Source organism: Sciurus vulgaris, assembly GCF_902686455.1.
Source record: "Sciurus vulgaris genome assembly, chromosome: 17".
Lineage (NCBI taxonomy): Eukaryota > Metazoa > Chordata > Mammalia > Rodentia > Sciuridae > Sciurus > Sciurus vulgaris.
Window position 1 is genome coordinate 70809520 of NC_136478.1, and position 27045 is coordinate 70836564.

Sequence of the window (27045 nt, forward strand, 5' to 3'; positions counted from 1 at the left end):
GTCACTCCTATCTATTGTTCAACTTTCTATCTGTCACTCATTGGGTAAAACAGGCCGTGGAGTTGGGTCGAATCCACTTGAGAATTCTTCTTCTGTCTCCTGGAGGTGCTCACTAATTACTTGCTGACAGTGGGTCAATAATTCTTGGTTATTTCCTTGAATTGCTCAAGGGAGAAATGTGGGGTGGAGGCAGTGGGGTCTGGTTCTTGGTCTTGATGATGCATAAAGAAGTCAGACCCTGGGGGCTGGGGACATAGCACAGTGGTGCAGTCTTGCCTGGCATGCACAAGGCCTTGGGTCCAATATCCAGCACCACCAAAAAAAAAAAAAAAAGCCAGAGCTTTCTGAGATGAGAAGCTTCTTTTATTGACATGGCAATGAGCAAGGGCCAGAGAGACAAGTGGGGGTCCGCACGCCCACCACGTGCCCTGAATCCCCCTCATGGGGTCCCCTCCTCTTCTACACTTCCTGCACTGCACCTTCTCGGGATCCTGGGGTCACATCAGTGGGGACAGAAGCCACCTCGGAGGGTACGTCTTCGGTGCTTGGCTCAACACAGGTCACTTCCTGGGGAGGCATACGATGGGTTTAGAGCTGGGTGGACAGTGTGGTAGCCAGCAGCCACAGAGGCCCACATAGATCCACGTGAATCTAAGTCGCATTGAATTTGAAATTCAGGCCCTTGAGGCCACTGGCTGCCCCTCACGGGCACCGCGGCCTCCTGCGCTGGCACCTGCTGCAGAGCAGGACAGCCGTGGTGGCGGTTCCGCCGGACATCCCCATTCCAGCGCTGTGCTCGGGGAGGGTGGGTGCCCGCGACCCAGGGCAACCCATGCTCACGGGGGACTGGCGGGGTTGAGGGAAAGGGCTGCCTGCCACCCGTGACTGTGGGTATGAAGCAGCACATCAGGACCCAATTCCTCTGCCAACCATTCGTTAGTCGATGCCAAAGACCAAACGTGTCAAGTGGACCAGATCAGGGAGGGGAACGGGGCTGGGAGGCGGGGGACCTGAGGACATGCTGGCAGAGGGGGTGAAGCCTCAGCCGTGCAGAGTAAAGCTGCAGAGCCACCTGGAGAGCCTCTGAGCAGCGGCCAGGACTGCGCAGGAGAAGGTGCCCAGGTGGCAGGTCCTGCGTTAGCACGTTTACCACAGGAGCCGGGAGCCCCAAGGAGGGCAGGAGAGAGTTTGAGAGGTGACAGAGAGGGCTGTGGCCGGACGTGGCGCCGGGTGGTTTCTCGGGTGCACGCTTACCTCCAAGGCTCAGGCTCGGACTCTGACACACAGCAATTTGCAGAACAGACAGAAAAGCATAACCCAGATGGGATCAGGCGTGTGTTCTCCGAGGCTGGGCTGCCAACCTTGACGGAGACCCCGGCAAACCCTGATGTCTGCCACACCGCTGGGACCCACCGGACTCGACTGCCGTTAGGTGGGGGTGGGGGAGCCAAGGGTTCAGCCCGTGGGGATCCTGTGATTCATCCAAGACCACGAGGGCGACCACTGTTTGTGGGCCCCTGGGAACCCAGCCGCTCTGAACTTGGGCCTCGGGGTGAACGCAATGCCCGCTGGCCTCCTGTGAGTCGGGGGCTTCGTGAAACAGAGCGTGGGGTAAACCAGGGGGCAGACGCGACCCTCGCTGGCAGTGAGTGAGCGTCTGGGCATTCCCAAGGGGGGCACTCACGGGGACAGGGGTCTTTCCCAGGTGAGAGAAATCTGCCGGTGAGAGAGAGAGAGAGAGACTATCAACTGCAGGCTGCAGGTCTTCCCCCAGTGGATTTCGTCTGTCTCCTAGTCACTCACCTGAAGTCTCCTGCTTGGGAAATGTGGAATGGCTGCTTCTGAGAGAGAGAGAGAGAAGGGGGCAGGAGGTCTGGGGTCTGACGATTGGAGGGAGAGGCAAGGGCTCTGGGGAGGTCGGGGAAGGTCACAGAGCAGGCTGGCTGGGCTGGAGGCCAATCCCTGAAGGACCGGTGGGGGTCCGGGGCTGGTCCAGGGCTGTGTCCATGTACCTCTGGGTGGAGTCTCCACCTGGCGAATCTGAGGAGGGCCGGGGAAGGACGTGCTCCTGAGACTCCTCTCACTGCCCACCCGCCAGACCCGGCAGACCGCCCGCCGCCCGCCGGCTCACCTTGCCCTGTGCACCAGATCACCAGGAAGACACAGAAGAAGAGAGAGACGATGGCCAGGCCGCTGAAGGTGGCCACAAGGATGCTTCCGGGACCTGGCGGGAGAAGGGCGGGGCAGACCATCTGCTGGGCGCAGGGCCACGCCCCAGCCTGGCGACGCGGCTCGAGCTGGGCCCTCCGCTCCTCCTGCCAGCGCCTCTCTGGGAAGTGAGGCAGCGGCTGCCTGGCTGCGGGTCGGCCGGCCCCCGGGGGCAGCGCACAGGCAGAGGCCTCCGCCCAGCCTCGTGGGAGAGTCCGAACCTCCGGCTGACTGCAGCCGTGCTGCTCCGCGATGGCGAGCTAGCTCTGCGCTAGCTGCTGCGTGTTTGTTCTCCCCGTCTCCACAACTAGGCGTAAAACAGGTTTACTGCTTACCGTCTCCAGCTTGAACTTCTAATTCAATATTTTTTAACTTTTTGGTGCTGGGTATGGAACCCAGGGTCGTGCTCCTAATAGGCAATTGTTCTGTTTCTGAGCTACATCCCCAATCCTTTTAATTAATTTATCTGTTTTCAAGACATGGTCTCACTAAGTTGCTGAGGCTGGCCTCAAGTTTAAGATCCTCCTGCCTCAGCCTTCCAAGTTGCTGGAGTTACCAGTGTATGCTGCCACACTGGGCTTCCAATTTGAAAGCTCTTAACTAAACTAAATACTAGGAAATAAAGTGAGTAGCCCAAAGTCACACAGCCAGGATGGGTTCAGACTCCTGGTATGACACTGTTTTAGGCAAGTCTACTGCAAGGTCCAGATAGTTCTGTGCTGGATGCTGGAGGTGGAGGTAGGAGTACCTGAGACTCTGACCCTGTCCCAGGGACTCACAGTCGAATGAGATAGTGTGTTAGTCAGTTTTCCACTGCTGGGACCACAGGACTGACAAGAACAGCATGGAGGAGGAAGAGCTTGTTTTGACTGATGGTTCAGAGGTTCAGTCCATGATCCACCGACTCCATAACTCTGGGCCCGAGGTGAGGCAGAACATCACGGTGGAAGGGTGTGAGGAGGAAGGCAGCTCAGGATATGACAGCCAGAAGGCAGAGAGAGCCCCACTCACTAGGGACAAAATACAAACCCCAAAGGCACAACCCAGTAACCCTCCTCCTTCAGCGACTCCCAGCGTGCCTCCGGTCCCCACCCAGTTAGTCCATATCAGTGAATTAATGCACCAATTAGGTCACACCTCTTGTAATCTGACCATTTCCCCATTGAAATGGATGCATTGTCTCACACCTGAGCTTTTGGGGGACACCCCATATCTAAACCATGAGGGATAAACATTTAGCCAGTTACTGTAATGGGTAGGCACAATAATTGATGAATGAAAGTTCCAACTCGAGATCCAAGATGGCGGACTAGAGGAAGGCTGCGTTCCTTGTTGCTCCGTAACTCCGGTTTCAAGCAGAGGATATCGGTTTCTTGGTGAGGCAGTTTTTGCTGCTTATCGATCCCCTGCTGTTCACCCCATTTGTCTGCTGTGATCACCTGCAGTCTGCCAGCATATTGATGCCTTTTTTGAGTGCAGATTGCTCACTGTCAGGTGCCTATCATCCGCCATTTGCCTGCCTCTCGCCTGTCCATCGCCTGCCTTACACCTTTCTATCACCCACCGCCCGAGGTTCACCTCCCGATCATCCGATCATCCGATAACAGTCAGCAAACTGATCGCTGACTGCCAGTGGAGCACCAGCTGCCTGCTGTTGCCTGGAAGTTCACTGTGACAGTACCTGCAGGTTTGATTACACGTGGCTGCCGCCATTTTGAGACAACAGCCAGTCCCCATAGGATCCCTGGCCAGACTGACTGAGCACCATCTCCAGGATCCCTCAGCCCAAACGACCACTCCCTGCCTCTGGGGCCCTCACATCGACTGACTGCTCCCTGCCGCCAGGACCCCCAGACCAACTGACTGTGCCCTAGCACCAGGACCCCAGACTGACCGATTGCACCTGGCCTCCAGGATCCCACAACCACACCAAACACACCGGACCTCCAGGACCACTGCCTGACCAATTGCACCCCGCCTCCCGGACCTCCAGCTGACCATGTCCACACCCTGAGCTGAAGCTCCCCATTTGCCAACACATTTGGAAGCCAGAGCAGCCATCTAGGATAATCCTGGAAGCCGAAGCTCTGATCTTTAGGTGGGGCAAATCCCATCCCAAGACGCCTGCTGGAGACTTGAAGCTCATTGTCAGGTACTTCTCATGCATCAGGCTACTGAAGACTGGGAGGTTTCATTACTATATGACTGTTATACTGTAGATTTTCTTTTTTCTCCTTATTGAAAATTTTAAAGTTTTTATTTCTGTACTTTTCTTGCTCTCCTTTCCTTTTGTTTACCTGTTTCCTCAGAGTCTCTTTCTCCCTTTTTGCATGCTAACAACCAACTTCTTTTGATTACATTCTCAACCTTTCTATTATCTAGAACTTCTGTATATTCTTTTCTTATCCCACTAACAGCCACATTCTACATCTCTCTGCATCCTCTTTGTCCTCCATTAGAAACTGCAGACCTTATTGCAAATCTGTTTGTTTTACTGAAGATAACATTTGAACTCATTCTGTTTATTATGACAATATTGTTATTGTCCTCATAGGGGCTATTTGGTCTAGGATTGCATAATGTCTGATTTGGGCACTGCTAATATTGATCTCCCCTTAAAGAAAAGGTTTTGGAAACCTATAGGGCCACTATAAGCCTATAGGGGGAAATCTGCAATACCCCAGATCTGCACTGCTAGAGGGGAAGATATATGAACAACATGAAAAAACAAGGGAAGAAAATGATCCAAACAAATCTAGATTCTACAGTAATAGAATTCGATGACAGTATGTTAGAAGAAATGTCAGAAAAGGACTTCAGATTATACATGATTAAGATGACTCACGAAGCAAAGGATGAGATAAGAGAGCAAATGCAGGCAATGAATGATAATACCAATAAGCTGAAACAGCAACTGCAGGAAGAAAAAGATCATTTCAACAAAGAGATAGAGATTCTCAAAAAAAAACCAAATGGAAATCCTTGAAATGAAGGAAACAATAAACCAAATAAAAAACTCAATAGAAAGCATCACCAAAAGACTAGACCACTTGGAAGACAGAACCTCAGACAATGAAGACAAAATATTTAATCTTGAAAGTAAAGTTGCTCAAACAGAGAAGATGGTAAGAAATCATGAACAGAATCTCTAAGAACTATGGGACATCATAAAAAGATCAAATTTAAGAATTATCGGGATTGAGGAAGGCACAGAGATACAAACCAAAGGAATGAACAACCTATTCAATGAAATAATATCAGAAAATTTCCCAAACCTGAAGAATGAAATGGAAAATCAAATACAAGAGGCTTACAGAACACCAAATGCACAAAATTACAACAGATCCACACCAAGGCACATTATAATGAAAATGCCTAACATTCAAAATAAAGAAAGGATTTTGAAGGCCGCGAGAGAAAAGCATCAGATTACATATAGGGGGAGACCAATACGGATAGCAGCCGACTTCTCAACCCAGACTCTAAAAGCTAGAAGGGCCTGGACCAACATATTTCAGGCTCTGAAAGAACATGGTTGCCAACCCAGAATCCTATACCCAGCAAAACTAACCTTCAGATTTGAAGATGAAATAAAATCCTTCCATGATAAACAAAAGTTAAAAGAATTTACAAATAGAAAATTTGTGCTACAGAATGTTCTCAACAAAATATTCCATGAGGAGGAAATGAAAACAACAGTGGAGGTCAGCAAAGGGAGGAACTACCTTAGAGAAAAACCACTCAAAGGGAAAACCAAGCCAACTTAAAAACCAAAAATAAGCCAAATGACTGGGAATACAAATCATATCTCAATAATAACCCTGAATGTTAATGGCCTAAACTCCTCAATCAAAAGACATAGACTGGCAGAATGGATTAAAAAGAAAGACCCAACAATATGCTGCCTGCAAGAGACTCATCTCATAGAAAAAAGAGCCACAGACTAAAGGTGAAAGGATGGGAAAAAACCTACCACACACATGGACTCAGTAAAAAAGCAGGGGTTTCCATCCTTATATCAGATAAAGTGGACTTCAAGCCAAAGTTAGTCAGAAGAAATAAAGAAGGACATTTCATACTGCTTAAGGGAACCATAAATCAGGAAGACATAACGATAGTAAATATTTATGCCCCAAACAATGGTGCATCCCTGTATATCAAACAAATCCTTCTCAATTTCAGGAATCAAATAGACCACAATACAATAATTCTGGGTGACTTTAACACACTGCTGTCACCACTAGGTAAGTCTTCCAAATAAAAACCAACCAAAGAAACCACAGAACTCAATAACACAATCAATAACCTAGACTTAATAGACATATATAGAATATTCCATCCATCAACAAGCGGATTCACTTTCTTCTCAGCAGCACATGGAACCTTCTTGAAAATAGACCGTATGTTATGCAACAAAGCACCCCTTAGTAAATGCAAAAAAATAGAGATACTGCCTTGTGTTCTATCAGATCATAATGGACTGAGAGTAGAAATCAATGACAAAGTAAAAAACAGAAATTACTCCAACACCTGGAGACTAAATAATATGCTATTGAATGAAACATGGATAACAGAAAACATCAGGGAGGAGACTAAAAAATTCTTGGAGGTCAATGAGAACAACGATACAACATATCAAAATCTCTAGGACACTATGAAAGCGGTACTAAGAGGAAAATTCATTGCATGGAGTGCATTCAAGAAAAGAATGAAAAGTCAACAACTAAATGACCTAACATTATAGCTCAAAGCCCTAGAAAAAGAAGAACAGAATAACAGCAAAAGGAGTAGAAGACAGGAAATAATTAAAATCAGAGCTGAAATCAATGAAAATGAAAGAAAAGAAACAATTCAAAAAATTGACAAAACTAAAAGTTGGTTCTTTGAAAAAGTAAACAAAATAGACCAACCCTTAGCCACACTAACTTAGAGAAGGAGACAGAAAACTCAAATTACTAAAATTCGTGATGAAAAAGGAAATATCATGACAGACACCACTGAGATACAGAACATAATCAGAAGCTACTTTGAAAATCTGTATTCCAACAAAATAGAAACTATCGAAGACACTGACAAATTTCTAGAGACATATGCTCCTCCCAAACTGAACCAGGAGGACATACACAATTTAAACAGATCAATATCAAGCAATGAAATAGAAGAAGCCATACTACCATCCAAGAAAAGCCCAGGACCAGACGGATTCTCAGCCAAGTTCTACAAGACCTTCAAAGAAGAACTCATTCCAATACTTCTCAAAGTATTCCAGGAAATAGAAAAGGAGGGTACCCTACCAAACTCATTCTACGAAGCTAATATCACCCTCATACCCAAACCAGGAAAAGACACATCAAGGAAAGAAAGTTTTAGACCAATATCCTGATGAATATAGATGCAAAGATCCTTAACAAAATATTGGCAAACCGTATCCAAAAACATATTAAGAAAATCATGCACCACAATCAAGTGGGGTTCATCCCTGGAATGCAAGGATGGTTTAACATCCATAAATCAATAAACATAATCCATCATGTCAATAGACTTAAGGATAAGAATCATATGGTTATTTCAATTGACGCAGAAAAAGCATTCGACAAAATACAACACCCCTTCATACTCAAAACACTAGAAAAAATAGGGATAGTAGGAACATACCCGAACATTGTAAAGGCTATTTATGCTAAGCTCATGGCCAACGTCATTCTTAATGGAGAAAAACTGAAAGCATTCCCTTTAAAAACGAGAACAAGACAGGGATGTCCTCTTTCACCACTTCTATTCAACATTGTTCTCAAAACTCTAGCCAGAGCGATTAGACAGACTAAAGAAATTAAAGGGATACGAATAGGAAAAGAGGAACTTAAGCTGTCACTATTTGCGGATGACATGATTCTATATTTAGAGGATCCAAAAACCTCCTCCAGAAAACTTCTAGATCTCATCAATGAATTCACCAAAATAGCAGGCTATAAAATCAACACGCATAAATCTAAAGCATTTTTATACGCAAGCGATGAAACATCTGAAAGGGAAATGAGGAAAACAACTCCATTTGCAATAGCCTCAAAAAAAATAAAATACTTGGAAATCAATCTAACCAAAGAGGTAAAAGATCTCTACAATGTAAACCACAAAACATTGAAGAAAGAAATTGAGGAAGACCTTAGAAGATGGAAAGATCTCCCATGTTCTTGGATAGGCAGAATTAATATTGTCAAAATGGCCATACTACCAAAAGTGCTATACAGATTCAATGCAATTCCAATTAAAATCCCAATGATGTACCTTACAGAAATAGAGCAAGCAATCATGAAATTCATCTGGAAGAATAAGAAACCCAGAATAGCTAAAGCAATCCTTAGCAGGAAGAATGAAACAGGGGGTATCGCAATACCAGAACTTCAACTCTACTACAAAGCAATAGTAACAAAAACGGCATGGTATTGGCACCAAAATAGACAGGTAGATCAATGGTACAGAAGAGAGGACACAGACACAAACCCAAATAAATACAATTTTCTCATATTAGACAAAGGGGCCAAAATATGCAATGGAGAAAAGATAGCCTCTTCAACAAAAGGTGCTGGGAAAACTGGAAATCCATATGCAACAGAATGAAACTAAACCCCTATCTCTCACCCTGCACAAAAATCAACTCACAATGGATCAAGGACCTTGAAATCAGACCAGAGACCCTGCATCTTATAGAAGAAAAAGTAGGTCCAGATCTTCAACATGTTGGCTTAGGACCAGACTTCCTTAACAGGACTCCCATAGCACAAGAAACAAAAGCAAGAATCAACAACTGGGATAGATTCAAACTAAATAGCTTTCTCTCAGCAAAGGAAACTATCAGCAATGCGAAGAAAGAGCCTACAGAGTGGGAGAAAATGTTTGCCACTCCTACTTCTGATAGAGCACTAATCTCCAGAATCTATAAAGAACTCAAAAAACTCTACACCAAGAATACAAATAACCCAATCAACAAATGGGCTAAGGATATGAACATACACTTCACAGAAGAAGATCTATAAGCAATCAACAAACATATGAAAAAATGTTCAACATCTTTAGTATTAAGAGAAATGCAAATCAAAACTACACTAAGATTCCATCTCACCCCAATTAGAATGGCGATTATCAAGAATACAAGCAACAATAGGTGTTGGCGAGGATGTGGGGAAAAAGGTACACTCATACATTGCTAGTGGGGCTGCAAATTAGTGCAGCCACTCTGGAAAGCAGTGTGGAGATTCCTTAGAAAACTTGGAATGGACCCACCATTTGACCCAGCTATCCCACTCCTCGGCCTGTACCCAAATGACTTAAAATCAGCATACTACAGAGATACAGCCACATCAATGTTCATAGCTGCTCAATTCACAATAGCCAGATTCCACCAACCTAGATGTCCTTCAATTGATGGATGGATAAAGAAACTGTGGTATATATATACAATGGAATATTACTCAGCTATAAAGAATAATAAAATTATGGCATTTGCAGGCAAATGGATGAAATTGGAGAATATCATGCTAAGTGAGATAAGCCAATCTCAAAAAACCAAAGGAGGTACTGATAGGCGGATGATGACACATAATGGGGGGTGGGAGGTGGGCAAGAATGGAGGAAGGAGGGACTGTATAGAGGGGAAAGAAGGGTGGGAGGGGTGGATGGGAGGAAAAAATAACAGAATGAATCAAACACCATTACCTTATGTAAATGTATGATTACACAAATGGTATGCTGTTACTCCATGTACACACAGAAACAACATGTATCCCATTTGCTTACAATAAAAATGAATTAGAAAAGAAAGCCCCAACTCTAACCTGAGTCAAGAATCACTTTCTATTTTTCTGCCTTAAAAATGGCGCCTGGAACCCGCTCATTTACGCCCGCCCCAAGGTCCTGACATGAGGAGGGAGCTTGCTGTTGTGTCTGGAAGTGTAATGGACTCGACTACTAACTCTGCTGGCTGAGAACAGCTCACAAGTTTAGTTCATTTTCTGAATTTTCTTACGACAAGTCGACAATGAAGTCGGAAGTTTCTGGAGGGGAAAAAAAAAAATGGCAGACAAGAAACCAGACAGGAAGCCGAGCCCTGGGGCTGGCTGTGGCAGAGTGGCCATCGCCTGGTGTTGGCGGCTGCAGGGGGTTTAGAGCTGTCCAGGGCGGGCTTCACTCCACACAGCTGGGACCCCCAGCCAGGTCCAACCGTCTGGGGAAGGAAGGGGGCAGCCCTGAGGTCACGGGTGAGCCTTCATCATGTGCCAGACAATCAACTCCAGTGACAGGTTGAAAAGAAAAAGAAACAAAAGAAACTCCCGTGGCTGGCGAGGAGACCCGCTCTCCACATGCTGCAGCAGAAAGGAGAGAGGGAGCAGGTGCCCGGCAACCAGGACGCCAGCCTCACGGGGGTGTTGGAGCCAGGATTCGAGGGCAGGGAGCGCCCAGAGCACAATTTGACCACAAGAAGTGAGACATTTTCATCAGCGACCAAGGGTGACTAAAGGGAGACCCTCAAACACAGAACCCTCAATGCAGAAGATGCCTCCTGAATGATTTAAGCATGCGGCTCAAGGACCCAGGCATTACACCAGAGACCCTGCGCCTCCGAGAAGAAAAAGTAGGCCCGACTCTCCATCATGTTGGCTTAGGCGCTGAACGCCTCAATAAGACTGCTAAAGCACAGAAGTAAAACCAAAAATCAATCAAAGGAATTAGCGTCTGCATCTCAGAGAAAACATTCGGCCTTTGGTTTTTTGGGATTGGCTTATTTCACTTAGCATGATAGGCTCCAACTCCATCCTTTTGCCAGCAAATGACAGAATTTCATTCTTTAAAGTTCGAGTAGTATTCTATCATATATACATATATACATATGTATATATACCACATTTTTTTATCCGTTCACCTAAAAACCAAAGGCTGAATGTTTTCTCTAATATGTGGATGCTAATTCATGATAAGGGCGGGGGAGGCTAGGGGAGAACAGAGTTACTTTATATTAGGTAGAGGGGAGCGAAGGGAGGGGAGGGGTATGGGACAGGGAGGAGAGTAGAGTGAAGCCGGCATTATTACCTCTTGTACAAATATGACTGCATGACTGATGTGATCCTATACTATGTAAAATCAGAAAAATGAGAAATTACACTCCATTTATGTATGCTTCATCAAAATGTATAACTGCATTCTACTGTCACGTACAACTAATTAGAACAAATTTAAAAAATTTAAAAACCAAGTTGGTGAAAAAAGAAAGAATATCATTAAAATTGCTTTGCACCCCAAATGTAAAACATAAGTAGTTCTCTATTTTAAGTAAGCCTCATTTTAAAATGGGGTGTGTATGTTATTAAAAAAAAATGATACCTTTTGTGTTTCATAGGATTCACCCACATTTAAAAGCTTTCACATAATGGAATTTTTTTTAAAAATCAATAAATGGGTTGGTATCAAACTAAAAAGCTTCTTCACAGCAAAGGAAACAATCAAGAATATGAAGAAAGAGTCTACAGAATGGGAGAAAATCCTTGCCACCTGCACCTCTGAGCATTAATCTCCAGGATACATAAGAATCTCAAAAAAAACACCGAAAAAACAACCTGCTGGGTGAGGTGACACACCCCTGTAATCCCAGCGTCTCAGGAGGCTGAGGCAGGAGGATTGGGAGTTCAAAGCCAGCTCAGCAAAAGCAAGGGGCTAAGCAGCTCAGTAAGACCCTGTCTCTAAATAAAATACAAAATAGGGCTGGGGAGGTGGCTCAGTGGCCAGGGGTCCCTGAGTTCAATCCCAGGTACCAAAAAAAAAAAAAAATAATAATAAAAATTTTAAAAACCCAAATAACTCAATCAATAAATGAGCAAAGGAACTGAACAGACACTTCACAGATGAAGAAATACAATTGGTCAACAAATACATGAAAAAAATATTCAACATCTCTAGCAATTAGAGAAATGCAGATTAAAACCACACTGAGATTCCATCTCACTCCAGTCAGAATGGCAATTATCAAGAATACAAGCAACAAAAAATGCTGGTAAGGATGTGGGGGGAAAGGTACATTCATACATTGCTGGTGGGGCTGCAGATTGGTGCGAACACCCTGGAAAGCAGTATGGAGATTCCTCAGAAAACATGGAAAGGACCCACCATTTGACCCAGCTATCCCACTCCTTGGTTTATTCCCAAAGGACTTAAAATCAGCACACTACAGTGACGTGGTCACATCCATGTTTATAGCAGCTCAATTCACAGAGCTAAATTATGGAACCAACCTAGGTGCTCTCAACAGGTGAATGGAACTGGAGACCATGGTGCTGAGTGAAATAAACCAATCCCCAAAACCAAAGGCTGAATATTCCCTGTGATATGCAGCTGCTAACACGCACTAAGGGGGGGCATTCAACAGCCTGGGCAGGGCAGAGTGGGGGGACGGGAGGCGGATGGGAATGGGAAAGACAGGAGAAGGGATCGACATCACCTCCTGTGTTCATGTATGAACACGCGACCAGCGAAACTCCGTATCGAGGGCCACCACAGAAGGGAGCTAGGCCCCGTCTGTAGGGTGTCTAAATACAGTCCACTGTCATGTCACACTAAAAGGAACAGATAAGAAAATTTAAATAAGCATACATCTAGAAAGAAAGAGAATGTGGAGCAAATGTCTGTCGGCAGGAGGAGGAAGGTAGGAGATGGCTAAGGTGGTGAGTTTTACGTCATGCATTTGTTACCACAATAAAAAAGGAAGCCCTAGAAGGGCCTGGCCAGTATTCTAGGGTGGTCCTCTTCCTTCCACAGGCACAGGCCAAGCCCGTCAGCCCAGCGGGCGCCTTTTGCGACCACAGTATTTCTGAGTCCCACACAGAATACAGGTGCCATCAAGCAGAGCCAGAAGCCTGTGTGCACGGGAAATCGGATTCTAGACGAAAAGTGCCAAGGGGGTCGTCCCAACCCCTGGCCACCGTTTGTCTTACCCAGGGGACCTTGCGATGTGAGTTTCATATGTGACGCGGCTGGACTATGGCACCAGATGTTACTGTGAGGCCGTTTGCAGCTGTGATTAACACTTCAACTCAGACATTTCAGGACTTCGCAGAACAGACCACCCACCTCAATGTGGGTGGGTCTTGTCCAATCAGTTAAGGCTTCAGGAGAAAAGACTGTGGTCCCCTGAGCAGGAAGGGGTGGTGGCTCCAGAGAATTTTTTTTGATCTTTTTAGATGTTGACGGACCTTTATTTGATTCATCTTTTTTATAAGTGGTGCTGAGACTCGAGCTCAGTGCCTCACACGTGCTAGGCGAGTGCTCTCCACTGAGCCCCAACCCCAGCCCCAGCCTCGGGGGTCCTCAGCTCCAGCTGCAGCAGAGCCTCCCCGTCTCCAGCCTGCTGCTCCCAAGGTCACAGGCGAGGACCTGCAGTAAGCCTGCAGGCACAGGTGGGCCCCGCTCTGGGAGCCCTGACCTCAGACGCCATCATGGCTCTCTCTTCAAGCCTGTCACTGGGCTCATGGTGCTTGGAGTGGACGGGGCAGGGGGACCTGGGCACCAGGATGTTCAGAGCTGGGGGCCGCGGGACCCCTGGAAACATGATTTCCAGGGTGAAAATGGCCAGCTGAGAGGACACAGGAGGGTCCTGACGGGAGCAGAGGGGACCACGGTGGAGAGACCCACCCAAGGCAGAGGGTGCCGTGCTCAAGAGAAGCACACAGAGGGCACCGCGTCTCGCGGTGTTGCTGCACCTGCCTGAAACAAACTCCTCGGACTCCCAAACACCCCGAAGGCAGGTGTGGCCAGCCCGCCTCCTGCTGCAGGACACAGGCTGGGGGTCCCCCAGGCTGGGCGCTCCCAGAGCTCCGCACGAGCAGGCCACACACACCCAGGCTGGCAGCAGGCCCCGCTCCAGCCTGGCTCCTCCTTGTCCCGACACTTGAGGCTAAGGAAACAGACACGGGGAGACCTGTAGGGTCGGGAAGCAGAGGCTGAAAAGCCACAGACCGAGCCCACAGTCACGGGGCAGCCAGCCCTCGCTGCCGTCTGGGGCGGTGAGCGCCCGTCTGGCCGTGCCTCCTGGAAACGGGGCCATCCGTGGTCACGTCATGGAACCAGGTCGAGGCCTCACAACTTCCTGTCCTGTGCACTGGACAAGGGTCACCGTCTGGGACTCGCCCCATGGTCTGCATGTGGAGTCTTCTGTCTAACGGATCTCCATCCCGATGTCTAGTCCACCCTCCATCCAGTGCCCACTATTTACCTACCGTGTCTGCCTCCCTCTCTGGATATATTTCTACCTGCCTGCTTTCCTCGCACCTTTTTATCTAAGCTGTCAGATGTCGAATTGCCTCCAATCTATGCCATCGATCGGGTGTCTGTTACCCAGCTATCACCTCTATCGACCAACCACCTGTCGCCCATTCTCACTCTCGCTCAGTTTCATGCATCCGTCTTCGTGTGCGTGTGTGGTCCTGGGGACTGAGCCCCGCCCGGGGCCTGGGAGGCAGCTCTCTACCCCTGAGCTGCATCCCCAGCCCTTTTTATCTTGAGACAGAGTCTTGGTAAGTTTTCCAGGCTGGCCTTGAACTTCTGATCCTCCTTCCTCGTCCTGCCACGTCGCTGGGATCACAGGCGAGCGGCGCCATGCCCAGCGAGGCTCACTCTTCGCTGATCGGCAGGAAGGACTGACAGCACTACAGACTCTGTAAACACCCACCCCCCACCCCATTCCGGAACCGGCCCTTGTGTGGTTAAATAAAGGACGGGGCCAGGACAAGTAACCATGCCTGACGGGGCTTCTGCGAGATGGGAAATGGGGGCTGTAAAGCACTTGGTCCGAAGCCACAGCCACATGCAGGATAAGGCACAGTTACCTGGCCGCGTCCTACACGGCTGTGCGGGGCCGCCTGGCCCTGCCCACTGCTGCAAAGCCTTGGCGAGCGTCCTGGTCGGGCAGCAGCCTGGAGAGCCCAGAAGGCCTCGGCAGCGGCCCTGTGAGAGTGGGTCGGCCCAGTTCCCTGCAGCTGTGCTGTGCCCTCCGTGTCCAGCACCTCCCCGAGGACGGCTAAGACGCCACCCAGGGCCTGAACGGCCCAGCCTAGCCTCTTTCCCTCCCAGGCCTCCTCCTGACTCCTCTAAAATGTCACTTTCTCTCTAGTGTCCCTAAGAGCTGGGCTCTCGGGGACCCTCACCCAGGAACCCTCCAGAGCAGCGCTGTGTGTGTGCATCTCAGGGACACTGAGGCAGGCAAGACGCCTTTCCAGGCCTCCAGGGCCCCCCCGGAGGCACAGAGACGGCCGCCTCGCCTCCTCCTGGCCGTCCTCCCGCTTCCTGGCCTACGACTTCTTTCACCCACAGTTCCTGAGAAATGAGAAGTAAATTATTGCAAAAACATCCTCCCCACACGGCCCCACAGCCAGCTGAACAGGGCTTCATGCTGCCAAGTCCACTCAGCCTGCTCAAGCTTCACATCACTGTTCACAAAGGGCCAAAACCGACAAAGTATCCACGACACTGGAATCGGACCAAGCAATGGTGCAGCTTGAGCAGGCCGAGGGAAGCCGCAGGCACCCGGGGAAGCCTGGTCCTGCGTCAAATTCGAGGGGGTGAATTTCTTCACCTAGACATTGGTAACGGGTCCCTTTCTGGAGACTTTGAGGTGACGAATACAGGGTGGGGACTTCATGCCTCTGTGAAAGTGTATTCCACTCTTCTTAGAATTGTGATGAGATGAATGTGAACCCAGAAAGTACATTTTAAGAATTCATATCCATACCCCCTGGATGGCTCTGATTTTTTAAAGAGGTAAGTAAGTGTCCACAAGAATGTGGAGATCAACGGATTCGTGTTGCTGGCAGGAATGTGAAATGATACAGCTATGAAGGAAACAACCTGGAAGTTCCTATCTGGGACACAAGCCTGTAATTTCAGAGACTCAGGAGGCTGAGGCAGGAGAATGGCAAGTTCAAGGCCAGCCTCAGCAACTTAGCAAGATGCTGTCTTAAATAAAGTAATAAGAACTGGGATGTAGAGCATCCCTGGGTTTAATCCCCAGTGCTGAAAACAGAAAGACAGACAGGCAAGCAAACAAGCAGATCAATGTTGGGCAAGGGAGTGACTGATCAACGGGTAGGATTTCATTTTGAGGTGATGAGAATATTCTGGAATTAGATAGTTGTGATGGTTCTACAACCTTCTGAATACACAAAATGCTACTGAACTGCACACTTTAGAAGAGCGAATCAATAGGAGGAATATATCAATAAAACAAGAAGGAAAATGAACTATACAAGAGCTCAAAGCAAAAAAGCTGCCCTTCCTCTTCCCTCATACATCTCATGAGATCTCCTGCTTGCTTCTGATACTTCCATACTCCTCTGCTCTCTCTGATATCAGAGCTCCCTGAGAAAACATTCCTGGTGTGAACTGCATCCACAGAGCTGGAGTAGCAGTCACTTCCCAAGTCTACTAACATGGAATCAAAACCTTTTCAAAGACTTATGTTCATCTTGCAAAAGCACACTGGAGGCTACCCTTCTAAAAATGAATTTCACCAGCACAGACTCTTATGATACCATTCACAATTTTGGCTATTGGAGCAGATTACAGGAAGGTCATCAGCTGCTGAAAGAAAGGGTGCTTAAGTACCTCACAGGCCATTAGTCTGGGCCAGCTCTTCCAGGCTAACACCACCAACAGCCCTAATTTTTGGAAGGAACTCTAAGGACAGAATCTTAGTCAATGGCTCATGGAGAAGCAACATCAGGAAAAAAAAGGGAACGTAATAGTCTCCTCTTTTTGAGAATTTCAGAGTTTCACAATGTCTTCAATCACGTATTTTCCAAAAGCACTGCCCTCCACAGGTCCCAGACCCAAACTAGTTCCCAGATTCATCCTCATGTCTCACAAAGCTCCACTGCAGTTATCATGTGACATGGCGGATGATGTTCCTTGTGCTGTTTACCCACCAGCATTTCCAGAACCTGTAAGTGCCTCCGAGGTCTTTGCCCCAGAAAAGGCAGCAATACCTTCAGTAACCCAGAAAAAGTGAGCATTTAGATTCTTCTTGTGCTCGGTAACCAGAGGGCTCATCTGGCGCACGAAGCAGATCTAAGTGGGAAAACACTTCCTTCCTAACAATCTTACCTGTTTTTGTGGCCCGAGCTCCAGGTCCGTCACTTTCATCTAGGAAATAGGATGCAAGGAAAGGAATCACAAAGGTGTGCGGGAACGCTGGGGCCTAAGTCCTCGTGTCCAGCGAATGCGCTCAGGCCCGCTCTTGGAAGCAGAACAGAAACCGTCCTCACATGCCACAGTCCTCCCGGAGCACGGCGTCATTTTAAAGAGGTTATATTTATGACGCCACCACTAATGCCGTTCCCTTCAGTCTCTCTCCTTGTCAGCCTCCCTGCCTCCACCACCTCCAGGACCCCAAATTCTAAAGTAAATCTCCAGGAGCAGCACGCATGTTCTGCCATCTCTCCAACAGTGAATCCAGCCCTGTGCCAAGACCAGCAAGTTCTAGCTCAAAAATCTATCCCGAGTCTGATGCAGTGACACACACCTGGAATCCCAGTAGCTCCAGAGGCTGAAGCAGGAGCATGACAAGTTCAAAGCCAGCCTCGGCAACTTAGTGAGGCCCTAAGCAACTTAGCAAGACCCTGCCTCAATAAAAAATTAAAAGGGCTGGGGGTGTGGCTCGGTGGTCAAGTGCCCCTCCATTCAATCCCGGGTACCAGTTGCGTCTTGAATTACGTGTCCAGGTAAGTCCTCATCCCACGTCCAGTGGCACCACCCAGTCTAAGTGGAAATGCCCTCCACCTGCAGCCCATGGACACCATCACTCTCCTCCGTTTCTGCGAGCTCGCCTTGTGTAGATCCCGTTCACACGGGGTTTGCCTTCCTGTGTCTGGTGTACTTCATGCGAGGCGTGTGTGGGAGAGGCGTGAGCTGTCAGATGAGGAGCTCTGAGGTCTAAGGAGCAGCGTGGTGATGGGTGCGCTCGTTGACCTGACTGTGAGCATCATTACGCGATGGATGTCTCGAGTGTTGTCTCTGTCAACTAGATATTTTAATACAAAACGTCCCGTTGCCTGAAATGCAGCCGCTAGCATCCTCATGTGCTGCTCCAAGCCCCTGCTTTCCAAAGTCCAGAGGTCCTTACAGCATGTGCCACTCCCTGCTCCCTCGCCACCCAGGGCTTCCGGTCCCTCAGAGCAGAGGCGGTGGGAGCTGGGCTGCTCACGCTCCAGGCCCCTCCTGTGCCGACCACCTTTCATTCCACTCTCCCCTTCTCTGTCCTCCTTTCTGCTTCCGACCATCCCTGGGGCACGGGTACTTCTGGGAATTCCTCTTACTGCTCTCCTCCCTGGAAGGCCTTTCCCAGAGGCCAGCATGGCCCCTGTCCTCCATGCCTGCAGCACAGACCCCGGAGACCCCCACGAGCCCTAGCTCCCGTGTGCACTCCTGTGCGCCAGCCCCTCTCCTCGAGTGTGGGGACCTGTGGCTTGCGTCTGACCACAGAAATGCAAAGGTTATGGGGTGACCCTCCCGTGTTGCTAGGGACTCGCCTTCTCCCTCCCTCCCCACCCCCGTCTCTCTCCCTCTCCCCTCGTGGGCTCTGGAGAGCAATGGAGAGGAGAAGCAGACTCTCCACAGTCAAGCCTCCGGAGGAGAGTCCAGCTGGCTGGCCCCAGGACTGCAGCCGGCGAAGCCCCAAGCAGAGAACCCAGCTGAGCTCTGCCTGCCTCCTGACACAGAAACCGTGAGATATACAAGTGGCTGTTGTAAGTTGCTACATTCCTGGTTATTAGTTAGTTAGTTAGTTAGTTAGTTAGTTAGTTAGTTATACATTACCAATCACAGTTATTCTCCAGCTATGACTTTTTTTTTTTCATCGAACCCAGGCCTAATTCCACCACTGAACTACATCCCCAGCCCTTTGTATTCTATTTTGAGACAAGGTCTCTGTAAGTTGCCCAGGCTGGCTTGGAACTTGCCTCCTCCTGCCTCAGCCTCCTGAGTAGCTGGGATTACAGGTGTGCTCCACCACACAGGGTTTATCTATTACTTTTTTTATCCATTTCATATCTTGCTCTTGTTTATTTCTTTCTCCCCCAAAAAGGGTGTGTGCTCCCGTTGGCCAAGAGACCTGATCTGTCTGTTACTACTGTATATCCAGAACATATCAAAGTATCTAGGTTCATAGGGTGAACAGCTATTTTGTGCCAGGACTTTTAATTAATTTTCTTCTGTAACAAAAGCATTCACATTCTCATTTTGTAATAGGTAAGGGGCAATAATGATAAAGCGATTTGTAAAGCAGCAAACATTCTGTATGGGGAAGGCTGGCTTGAATAATTGAATCACTGAAAAGTGGTACCATCGCCTGACTCTTGGTACAATAGGCAGCTGAGATAGAGAGGATCAGGAGAGAGTAGATGATCTGCCAGAGAACACAACTGGAACCTGGCAACTAGCACCAGGAGTTTAGGTCTGGAGTGTGCGTAAAAAAAATTCTTAAGACTGTAAGAAAAAGTTATGGGGGATACAAGAGAAAACTAATTTCAGGGTGAGGAGCACATGGTTGGAGCCCCAATTATCTTGAGCCTCACAAAGGAGATAGTCAGAAGCGAAATATTGTCATCAACTCTCAAGCCCAAGCTAAGCCACAGAAGTGGACTCATGGCTACTTCCACACACTCTGGTTATTGTGAGGTTCCCCAGGGACTCTTCATGACACAGTGAGACTGACCTATTGGGAGCAACTGTAGTCACTTGAGGGAGAACGTTGATTGGTTGGCAGATAAAATGATGACAGGATGGATGGATGAATGGATGGATGGATATTTGGAAGAAAGGAAGGATGAATGGATGGATAGATGGATGGATGGATGAATGAATGATGGGTAGATGAATGGATAGATGGCAGGATAGTTGGAGGAAAGGAAGAATGGATGGATGGATGGATGGATGGATGGATGGATGGATGGATGGATAGTTGGAAGAAAGGAAGAATGGATGGATAGATGGATGGATGGATGAATGAATGATGGGTAGATGAATGGATAGATGGAAGGATAGTTGGAGGACAGGAAGAATTGATGGATGGATGGATGGATAGTTGGAAGAAAGGAAGAATGGATGGATAGAAGGATGGTTGGAAGGAAGAAAGGAAGGAAGGAAGGAAAGAAGGAAGGAAGGAAGGAAGGAAGGAAGGAAGGAAGGAAGGAAGGAAGGAAGGAAGGAAGGAAGGAAGGAAGGAAGGGTGAATGAGTGGATGGATGGGTGAAAAAATGCAAAGAAAAAGTCACGCCTTCTGTGCCTTCTTGAGATCTCAGGCACTCAGGCAGCCCCTCCCGTGAGTACCTTCCCTCCGTTGTCCTCACGACTCTCTTTTCTTCAGCTCCCTGCACCATGCCTGAAACACTTCCCTGCAGTGGGTTCTCTGAGCCCCACAGTCCACTGTTCACCTTCCCTATGTCCTTCCCACTGTACTGGTCGTTCTTTCTGGTTCCTCTTTGGCGTTAACAGGAAGTAATGTTAAGTTTATGTGGAACAGCCACTGTGCGGCTAGTTATCTTTGCGATACCCAGGAGGTCACCCCTAATCTCTATAAGCAAAAGGCATCCTCACAGGAAGTGAAGACAGAACAAGCTAACAGAGGTAAGTTGCTTATCAAGGGGTCTGGAGCATAGTAATGCTGGACACGTGCCCAAAGTCAACGTCACCACCCTGAATCCTCACCTGTCACCCGCATCTCCAGGCTGCCGCTGCGGACGGAGCCCAGGTGAGGCCAGTGGCACTGGTAGTACACACAGCTGTACTTTCCCCCGCCCTTGCTCGTCACGTTCCAGAGCGTGAAGTCCGTTTGGTTTTCTCTCCCTTCCTTGACTTGTAAGGGATCTGGGATGCCTGTTTTCAGCAGAGCAGTGACGATGCATTCAGTGCCGCTGTTGGGAATCAGACACCGGAGTGTCCTGTGACCTGGGGCCACTTCAGGGTCTGTGCTGACCAGGAGGGAAGGTGCTGGCAGGGATCCTAGAGGGCAAGGCAGCAGGAATAAAGGGAAGGGCCAGAGCAGAGATGCCCCACAAGCAGGGAGCTGCTGGGCCGCCGGCCGTTCTAGTAGCGCCTTTTATTTTCTGTATTTGATGCTCTGACACCTCGGGCCTTGCTGACCTGAAGGGACTTCCCCAGACACCGGGGTTAGTTAATCCCTAGGGATGGGAACGATCTGCCTCAGTCACCAGAGCACACACGCCAGCCACCTGCTGCACTGGGCTCTCACTCAGGGCCTCTGCCCCCTGCCACCACCCCAGGACCAAGTGCCAAGCCACCAGGGGCACCCTTGTGCCAGGGAGCAGTCCTGACTGTTCCTCTCCCTGGAAACACAGGGCAGCTGTTGTCTTCCTCCCTCTGCGGCCTGAGCAGCCCTGCCCACCCCAAGGTGCCCCCTGTTGCAGTGAGCGCCTCCCCTGGGGACCCAGTCACAGACGGTCTCAGAGATCAGCTGGGTCTCCTCCTCTGTTGGCCTGACTGCCCCTCGGAACCGTAATTAATTGATCATATTCTAAAACCCTCCCTGACGTGCACCTCATCAAGACACCTGGGGACCCCCAGCGTCAGCCCCGTTCCCACACCCGGCTCCCACCTGCCGGGGCTGTTTTGGCTCCTGGATTCCTTCTTCCCCAGCCAGGTCCCATGGCAGGAAGAGGAGCTGATGGAGGCCGCCCCTCACCTGTGACCACCAGCCGTAAGTGCCTGCTGGGCTCTGACCACTGGCGGGCGGCTGCCGTCTTGTAGGCGCAGGAGTAGCCCCCGGCATCCTCGGGCCGCAGGCCAGCCAGGGGGAACTCGGCCTTGGTTTCTGCTGAGCTCTGCTCTCGCTTGAACCCGGGGTCAAGCAACTTCCTCAGCACGAAGGTGGCGTTCTGGAAACCGGCCCGGCACAGCAGGGTCACGCTGCTCCCCAGTTCCACCAGGGAGCTGGGCCGGGCGCAGAGCGACGGCCTGGGAAGTGTCTCTGGAAAGAATCCAGAGTTAGCTGACCCTCCATCTGCGTGAGGGTGAAGCCCCTCCTGGAATTGGGAGGACTGGAGGAGAGGGCCAGGGAACGTGGAGTGCAGGACCCCAGGGGCCCCGGGGACACTCACCATTGCTCCCCCGGTCTGCACGGCCCAAGCACAGCCCTGGAAGAGAGGATGCCGTCAGAGACGCACCGTGAGCCCTGCTTTGAGTACAGCCAGGAGAGAGCGCGACAGGGTCCAGGTCTGTGGTCTCCGGAGTTCCCGGCTGCCTGTGGCCCCTGCCGTGGTCCTGGCTGCCATTCGGGGGCCACACCCAGAGGGAGACTCAGCAACCCTTTCTGCCGTTGGCATGGCTTCCGCCCGCCGTCCTCCCACCAGCTAGAGTGGCTCGCCTAGGCCTGCCCTCCTGCCTGCACTCTCCAGGGTTGTGCTGCTGTCTCGACACTTCAATGATTCAGAGGTCGCTCTCCTGGGGGTGGGGGTGCGTAGAGGGCGTCCACTCCTCCAAATAGACCACCCGCCCCCTGGAGATGCTTCTGGTCCCCACCCTCGGGCCATGTGCGCCACCTGCTCTAGCCCCCCTCTTCCGCTCTGTTCTTAGGTCAGCCAGGGAAGGGACCTCAGGAGCCCCGGGAGTGGAACGCCAGCCTGGGGTTTCTCTGGGAAAGTTAGGACTTCTCTGGCACCATGGGACTGTCTTGGGATGTCTGTGCTTGTTTTGACCCAGGTGGTGACTCAGAGCACAGACGCCAGCCTCCCCCGGAAGGGGTGAGACTGGGCCTGGGAGAGAACTGGGACAGTGTGAGCAAGAGATGGCCTGATGGCAGGTGGGGACTGTCCTCCTGGGACCCAGCTCACGGCCCCTCTGAGACCTCCCCCAACCCTGCCTCTAGGCTCAAGTCTACTCGGCTCTGCTGTCCACAAGCTTTGCTCAGTGAGTCCTGTTGTTCCTAATGAGGGCCACGGTCACCTTAGAAAGGGTGACTGACTACCGTGGAGAAGTCCTTTAAGGGGAAAAGACCAGGCATGCAGGAGAGCTGGAAGCAGCGCATAGGCAGCACGTGGCTGGGTCTGGGTGTTGGCAGAGGTCTGCTGGGGAGGAAGGGCAACATGGAGAACTCCATTTCCCAGGAAATAACCAGAGCAGAAGCCACCAACGAGTAGGCACCTGTCCTTTACAGCCTCTTCCCACACCTCAGCCTGTTGGGAGCGGTGACAGAGGGTGGGACAGCAGCGACTGGGATTGGGGGTCTCTGGTGACCCCATGGTGTGGCATGCCTAGTGCCTGGGGGTGTTCCTGTGCAAGGCACAGGATGCTCAGCTGCTGTGGCAGTGCCCTGCATGAGGAGGCTGTGCAAGAGTCCTGTGGGCTCTGACCTTGACCTCAGGCTCCCAGCTCCGGGAAGAAAGGAACTCTTAAGCTAGACAGCCACAGTGTTTCAGCAGCTCGCTTCCCAGATCCCTGCTGCCTTACAGTGACTTTAAACAATGGGCTTTCCTGAGAGCTGCACCAAGCTCCTCACGGTGCACTTTGCAACTGTGGATTACAACTGGGAAAAGCTGCAGGGATGTCCTGGTCTCTGTAACTTTGCTGAGTAGAAAGAATAACTGTTGCACAGTCTTTAACCTGGAAATGAGACCCATATGAATAAAGATTGCTGGTGAGACTCTTTAGAGCTGCAACTCCATGAGAGGGCAGAGTTCCACCTGATCCCAGCCTAATCTTCAAGATCTGTGTCTGTCAATCTTTATTTTCCAATCCCCCTTTGCCCCTCGCCGACGCAAGAGTTTGCCTGCTGCTAGCTACACTGGCCACTTGTCATGAGCTACTGGGTGTGTGGGCAGCGACCATGGACACATCCACGCTCAGCAGACACCTTCCGCACACCAGCTACCTGCACGGCAAGTTATTAGTGGATCTTTTACACACTCTCATCCTTAACTACAACTGCCGTTTCTCAAGCACCCGCCCTTACTGCACATTTAACATTGGCCCTGTCTTTGTGTACGTGTCTGCATACTCGAATGCAGAGCCATGCAATCCCCTCACGCATTAGGGGCCCTTGTTTTCAGTCAAGTGGGGAGGGCGATGCTAGAAACCTAGCTCCCCAGCCAGCACAGAGGGGCACATCTGTAAGCCCAGTGGCTTGGGAGGCTGAGGCAAGAGGATCGCAAGTTCAAGGCCAGCCTCAGCAACTTAGTGAGACCCTATCTCAAAATAAAAAGTAAAAAGGGCTCAGGAGGTAGCTCAGAGGTTAAGTGCCCCTGGTTCAAAAAAAAAGAAAAGGAAGGAAGAAAGAAAGAAAGAAATGTAACTCCCCAAAAGAGGATGGCCATGTAAACTGCCAACTACCAGATTGCCAAACACTAGCTGCAGTGGGACAGGTCCTTTGAACACGGCACCTGGTGACCTGCAGGTTCTCCATAGAGAGTTATTCAGCCGCAGGAAGGAAGAAGAACTGATTCATGCCATGAGGTGGGTGAACCTCAGAAACACTGCGCTAAGTGAACGGAGTCAGACACCTGGCCACCCAGGTGTGATTCCATTTTATGCTACGAGCAGAACAGGAGAGTCCAGAGAGACAGAGGGCAGATTAGAGGTTCCCAGGAGCGGGAACCGAGGTATGGGGAGGAAGCACCAAGAGCGCTGGGCTCCTGCAGGCTGATGAGGGTCTCGGAGCTTGACAGGGGCTGCCACAGGCCACTGGGAATGCACTCAGTCACCGCGTCGTACCCTGGAAGTGGTTGGTTTTGCAGTGCAGGATTTTACCGCCATACCTTTAAGTTTCTATGTGCATTGGCATTCTTACCCTTTCTAGACCTACACAGATTTGAATATAGAAAGTTCACCCCGAATTATATGAAGCGGAAGGCTGATACGGAGCCCTGGCTGGTGTGAGCACCTTGCTGAGCGGCCCCAGCCAGCACGAACGTGCCAGGCTCTGTGCTCCCGGCGGTCATGTCTGGCTCCCCCGGGAAGCCGCTGGGCCAGACAGAGGCCTGGGAACAGCGGGCAGTGACCATGGACACATCCACGCTCAGCAGACACCTTCCGCACACCAGCTACCTGCACGGCAAGTTATTAGTGGATCTTTTACACGCTCTCATCCTTAACTACAACTGCCGTTTCTCAAGCACCCGCCGCCTTGCACCTTTGTAAGGTCACACTCAGGGAGGAAAGAAGTCCCCACCTCTCTGCTGGTCCAAAGACATCCAACACTACCAGGCTGGCCTGACCTGCATCACAAACCTGCTCCTGGAACAGTATCACAGCCAGAGGGGGAGGGCGTTAAGGGTTCACCATTGGTCCCAGCTCCCACCACTGTGGACAGGCCCGTATCCTGCAGAGCTGCAAACGTGAAGTTAGGCTAAGAGGGAGCCATCCTGCCGCAGGCTGGGCCTTGCCTCCAACGTGACTGCTGTCCCAGTAAGTGGAGGAGAAGAGACCTGGGGGCAGGACCAGCTGTGTGAGGACAGAGGCAGAGATTGCTGCGATACGTCCACATGGCAAAGAATGCCAGGGTTGCTGGTGCCAGAGCCTGGCAGAGGGGCAGGGAGCAGAACCCCTCGGCACCCTGGGCAGGAACCGGCGTTGCCCACACCAGCACCTGTGAGAGAGTGTGTTCCATTACGCCAGGGCAGTGGTGCTGGGTACAGAGGCCACAGGCAATGACCACAGGATGGATGAGGGCATCCCCAAGCTGCCCTGTTCACTCTGGCCTGCAGCCGAGGCTTGGAGCAAGGTGACCAACGGCCATCTCTAAGGCGTGAATGTGCACAGGGGAGAGGCACAGCCCAGGAGGGAAGAGCCGCGACCAGAAAAGGAGGAAGGAACAGGACAGAGGAAGCCCACGATGTCCACCAGGCCCCACACCCACAGCACACACACCCGCAACCGGGAGGAGCTGGGGGCTGGGAGGAGCTGGGCTCCAAAGTCCAGGGCACCTGCAGGACAGAGCCAGGACCATGAGCCCCCCCTTGCTTTGCACAGTCTCAGACCCGTTTGGTAAGAGTAGGCTCAAACTGAGGACAGCACCTGCCCCCCTAGTCTGGGGTCCACAGCAAGAGGGCACAGTCGGAGGGCAGACTCGAGATGCCAGCGGAGTGGTGTTTCTTCTGGAGTAAGCGGGCGTCTGTGTGCCTGTGCACCCGGGTCCTCGTCCCTCAGGCGTGGGCCCCAGCCCTAGTGCCACCCCCTCTGGCACACCTGTGCAGGGCCACGGCCTTCCTGCACGCCCGCCTTCCCGGCTGTGACTCCCACTCCCCATCCAACCCTGCGTCCCGTCCCAGGAGACCTACCAAGGCACAGCAGCCACAGGGATTCCGAGCTCATAGCTCCAGCCTGAGCCGGTGCCCTGGCCGCAGCTTCCAGGCCCAGCCGGCTGGGAGAGGCGGTGCTGCCCCTGCCTGCCACGGCGAGTGGGCACAGAGGACACAGGCTGTGCCCTGGGGCTTTGGCTCTGTCGTCACTGGGGCAGCAGGCGCACTTCCTTCTTGCAACAGGCTCAGGAAGCAAGAAGCCATCGATGACCACACGTTCACAGAAGCCGTGGCGCGGCCCCACCCTGCCCAAGCCCCCCACCTCCTCGGGGGTCCTGCCCAGGATGATTCTAAACTAGTTCTTTACATATATTATAGTTATTATATTTATATATTATACATGTATATATCTGCATTAAGAGGTTTTTTTTTTTATTTGTTGTTTTTAGATATTGGAGATAGTTACAGGTTCACAAAAAATGTCATCTCTCCTGTTTCCAAAATCCAAGGATCTCAAGTCCCTCCTGGAAACGGGGCAGGGCCTGCGTGAAAC

General features: G+C 50.3%; 1 protein-coding gene across 5 annotated transcripts; it reads right to left on the reverse strand.

Annotated features, from left to right (window-relative positions):
* Positions 1–352: 352 nt before the first annotated feature.
* Positions 353–26685, reverse strand: VSTM1 (V-set and transmembrane domain containing 1). 5 transcript variants are annotated; one of them, XM_079118232.1, is made up of 10 exons: positions 26532–26685; positions 22359–22394; positions 21944–22228; positions 20950–21243; positions 17350–17388; positions 2132–2224; positions 2013–2040; positions 1804–1838; positions 1685–1716; positions 353–567 (listed from the first exon to the last, which is right to left on the reverse strand). In XM_079118232.1, exons 1-10 carry the CDS (start codon positions 26563–26565, stop codon positions 460–462), a joined length of 984 nt encoding a protein of 327 aa, XP_078974358.1. In that variant the 5' UTR covers positions 26566–26685; the 3' UTR covers positions 353–459. The 5 variants fall into 5 exon arrangements, with proteins under 5 accessions (XP_078974358.1, XP_078974357.1, XP_078974356.1 ...); XM_079118231.1 differs by having other exon boundaries at positions 1685–1719; XM_079118230.1 differs by having other exon boundaries at positions 1804–1841.
* Between the last annotated feature and the right edge of the window lie 360 nt (positions 26686–27045).

Coding starts and splice junctions, on each gene's coding strand:
- VSTM1 (XM_079118229.1), bottom strand. CDS start 26,565: ATGAGCTCGGAATCCCTGTGGCTGCTGTGCCTTG. Junction 21,244..21,943: donor CTTACGGCTGGTGGTCACAG/GTGAGGGGCGGC, acceptor CTTGCCCTCTAG/GATCCCTGCCAGCACCTTCC. Junction 568..1,684: donor TGGGAAAGACCCCTGTCCCC/GTGAGTGCCCCC, acceptor ATGCCTCCCCAG/GAAGTGACCTGTGTTGAGCC.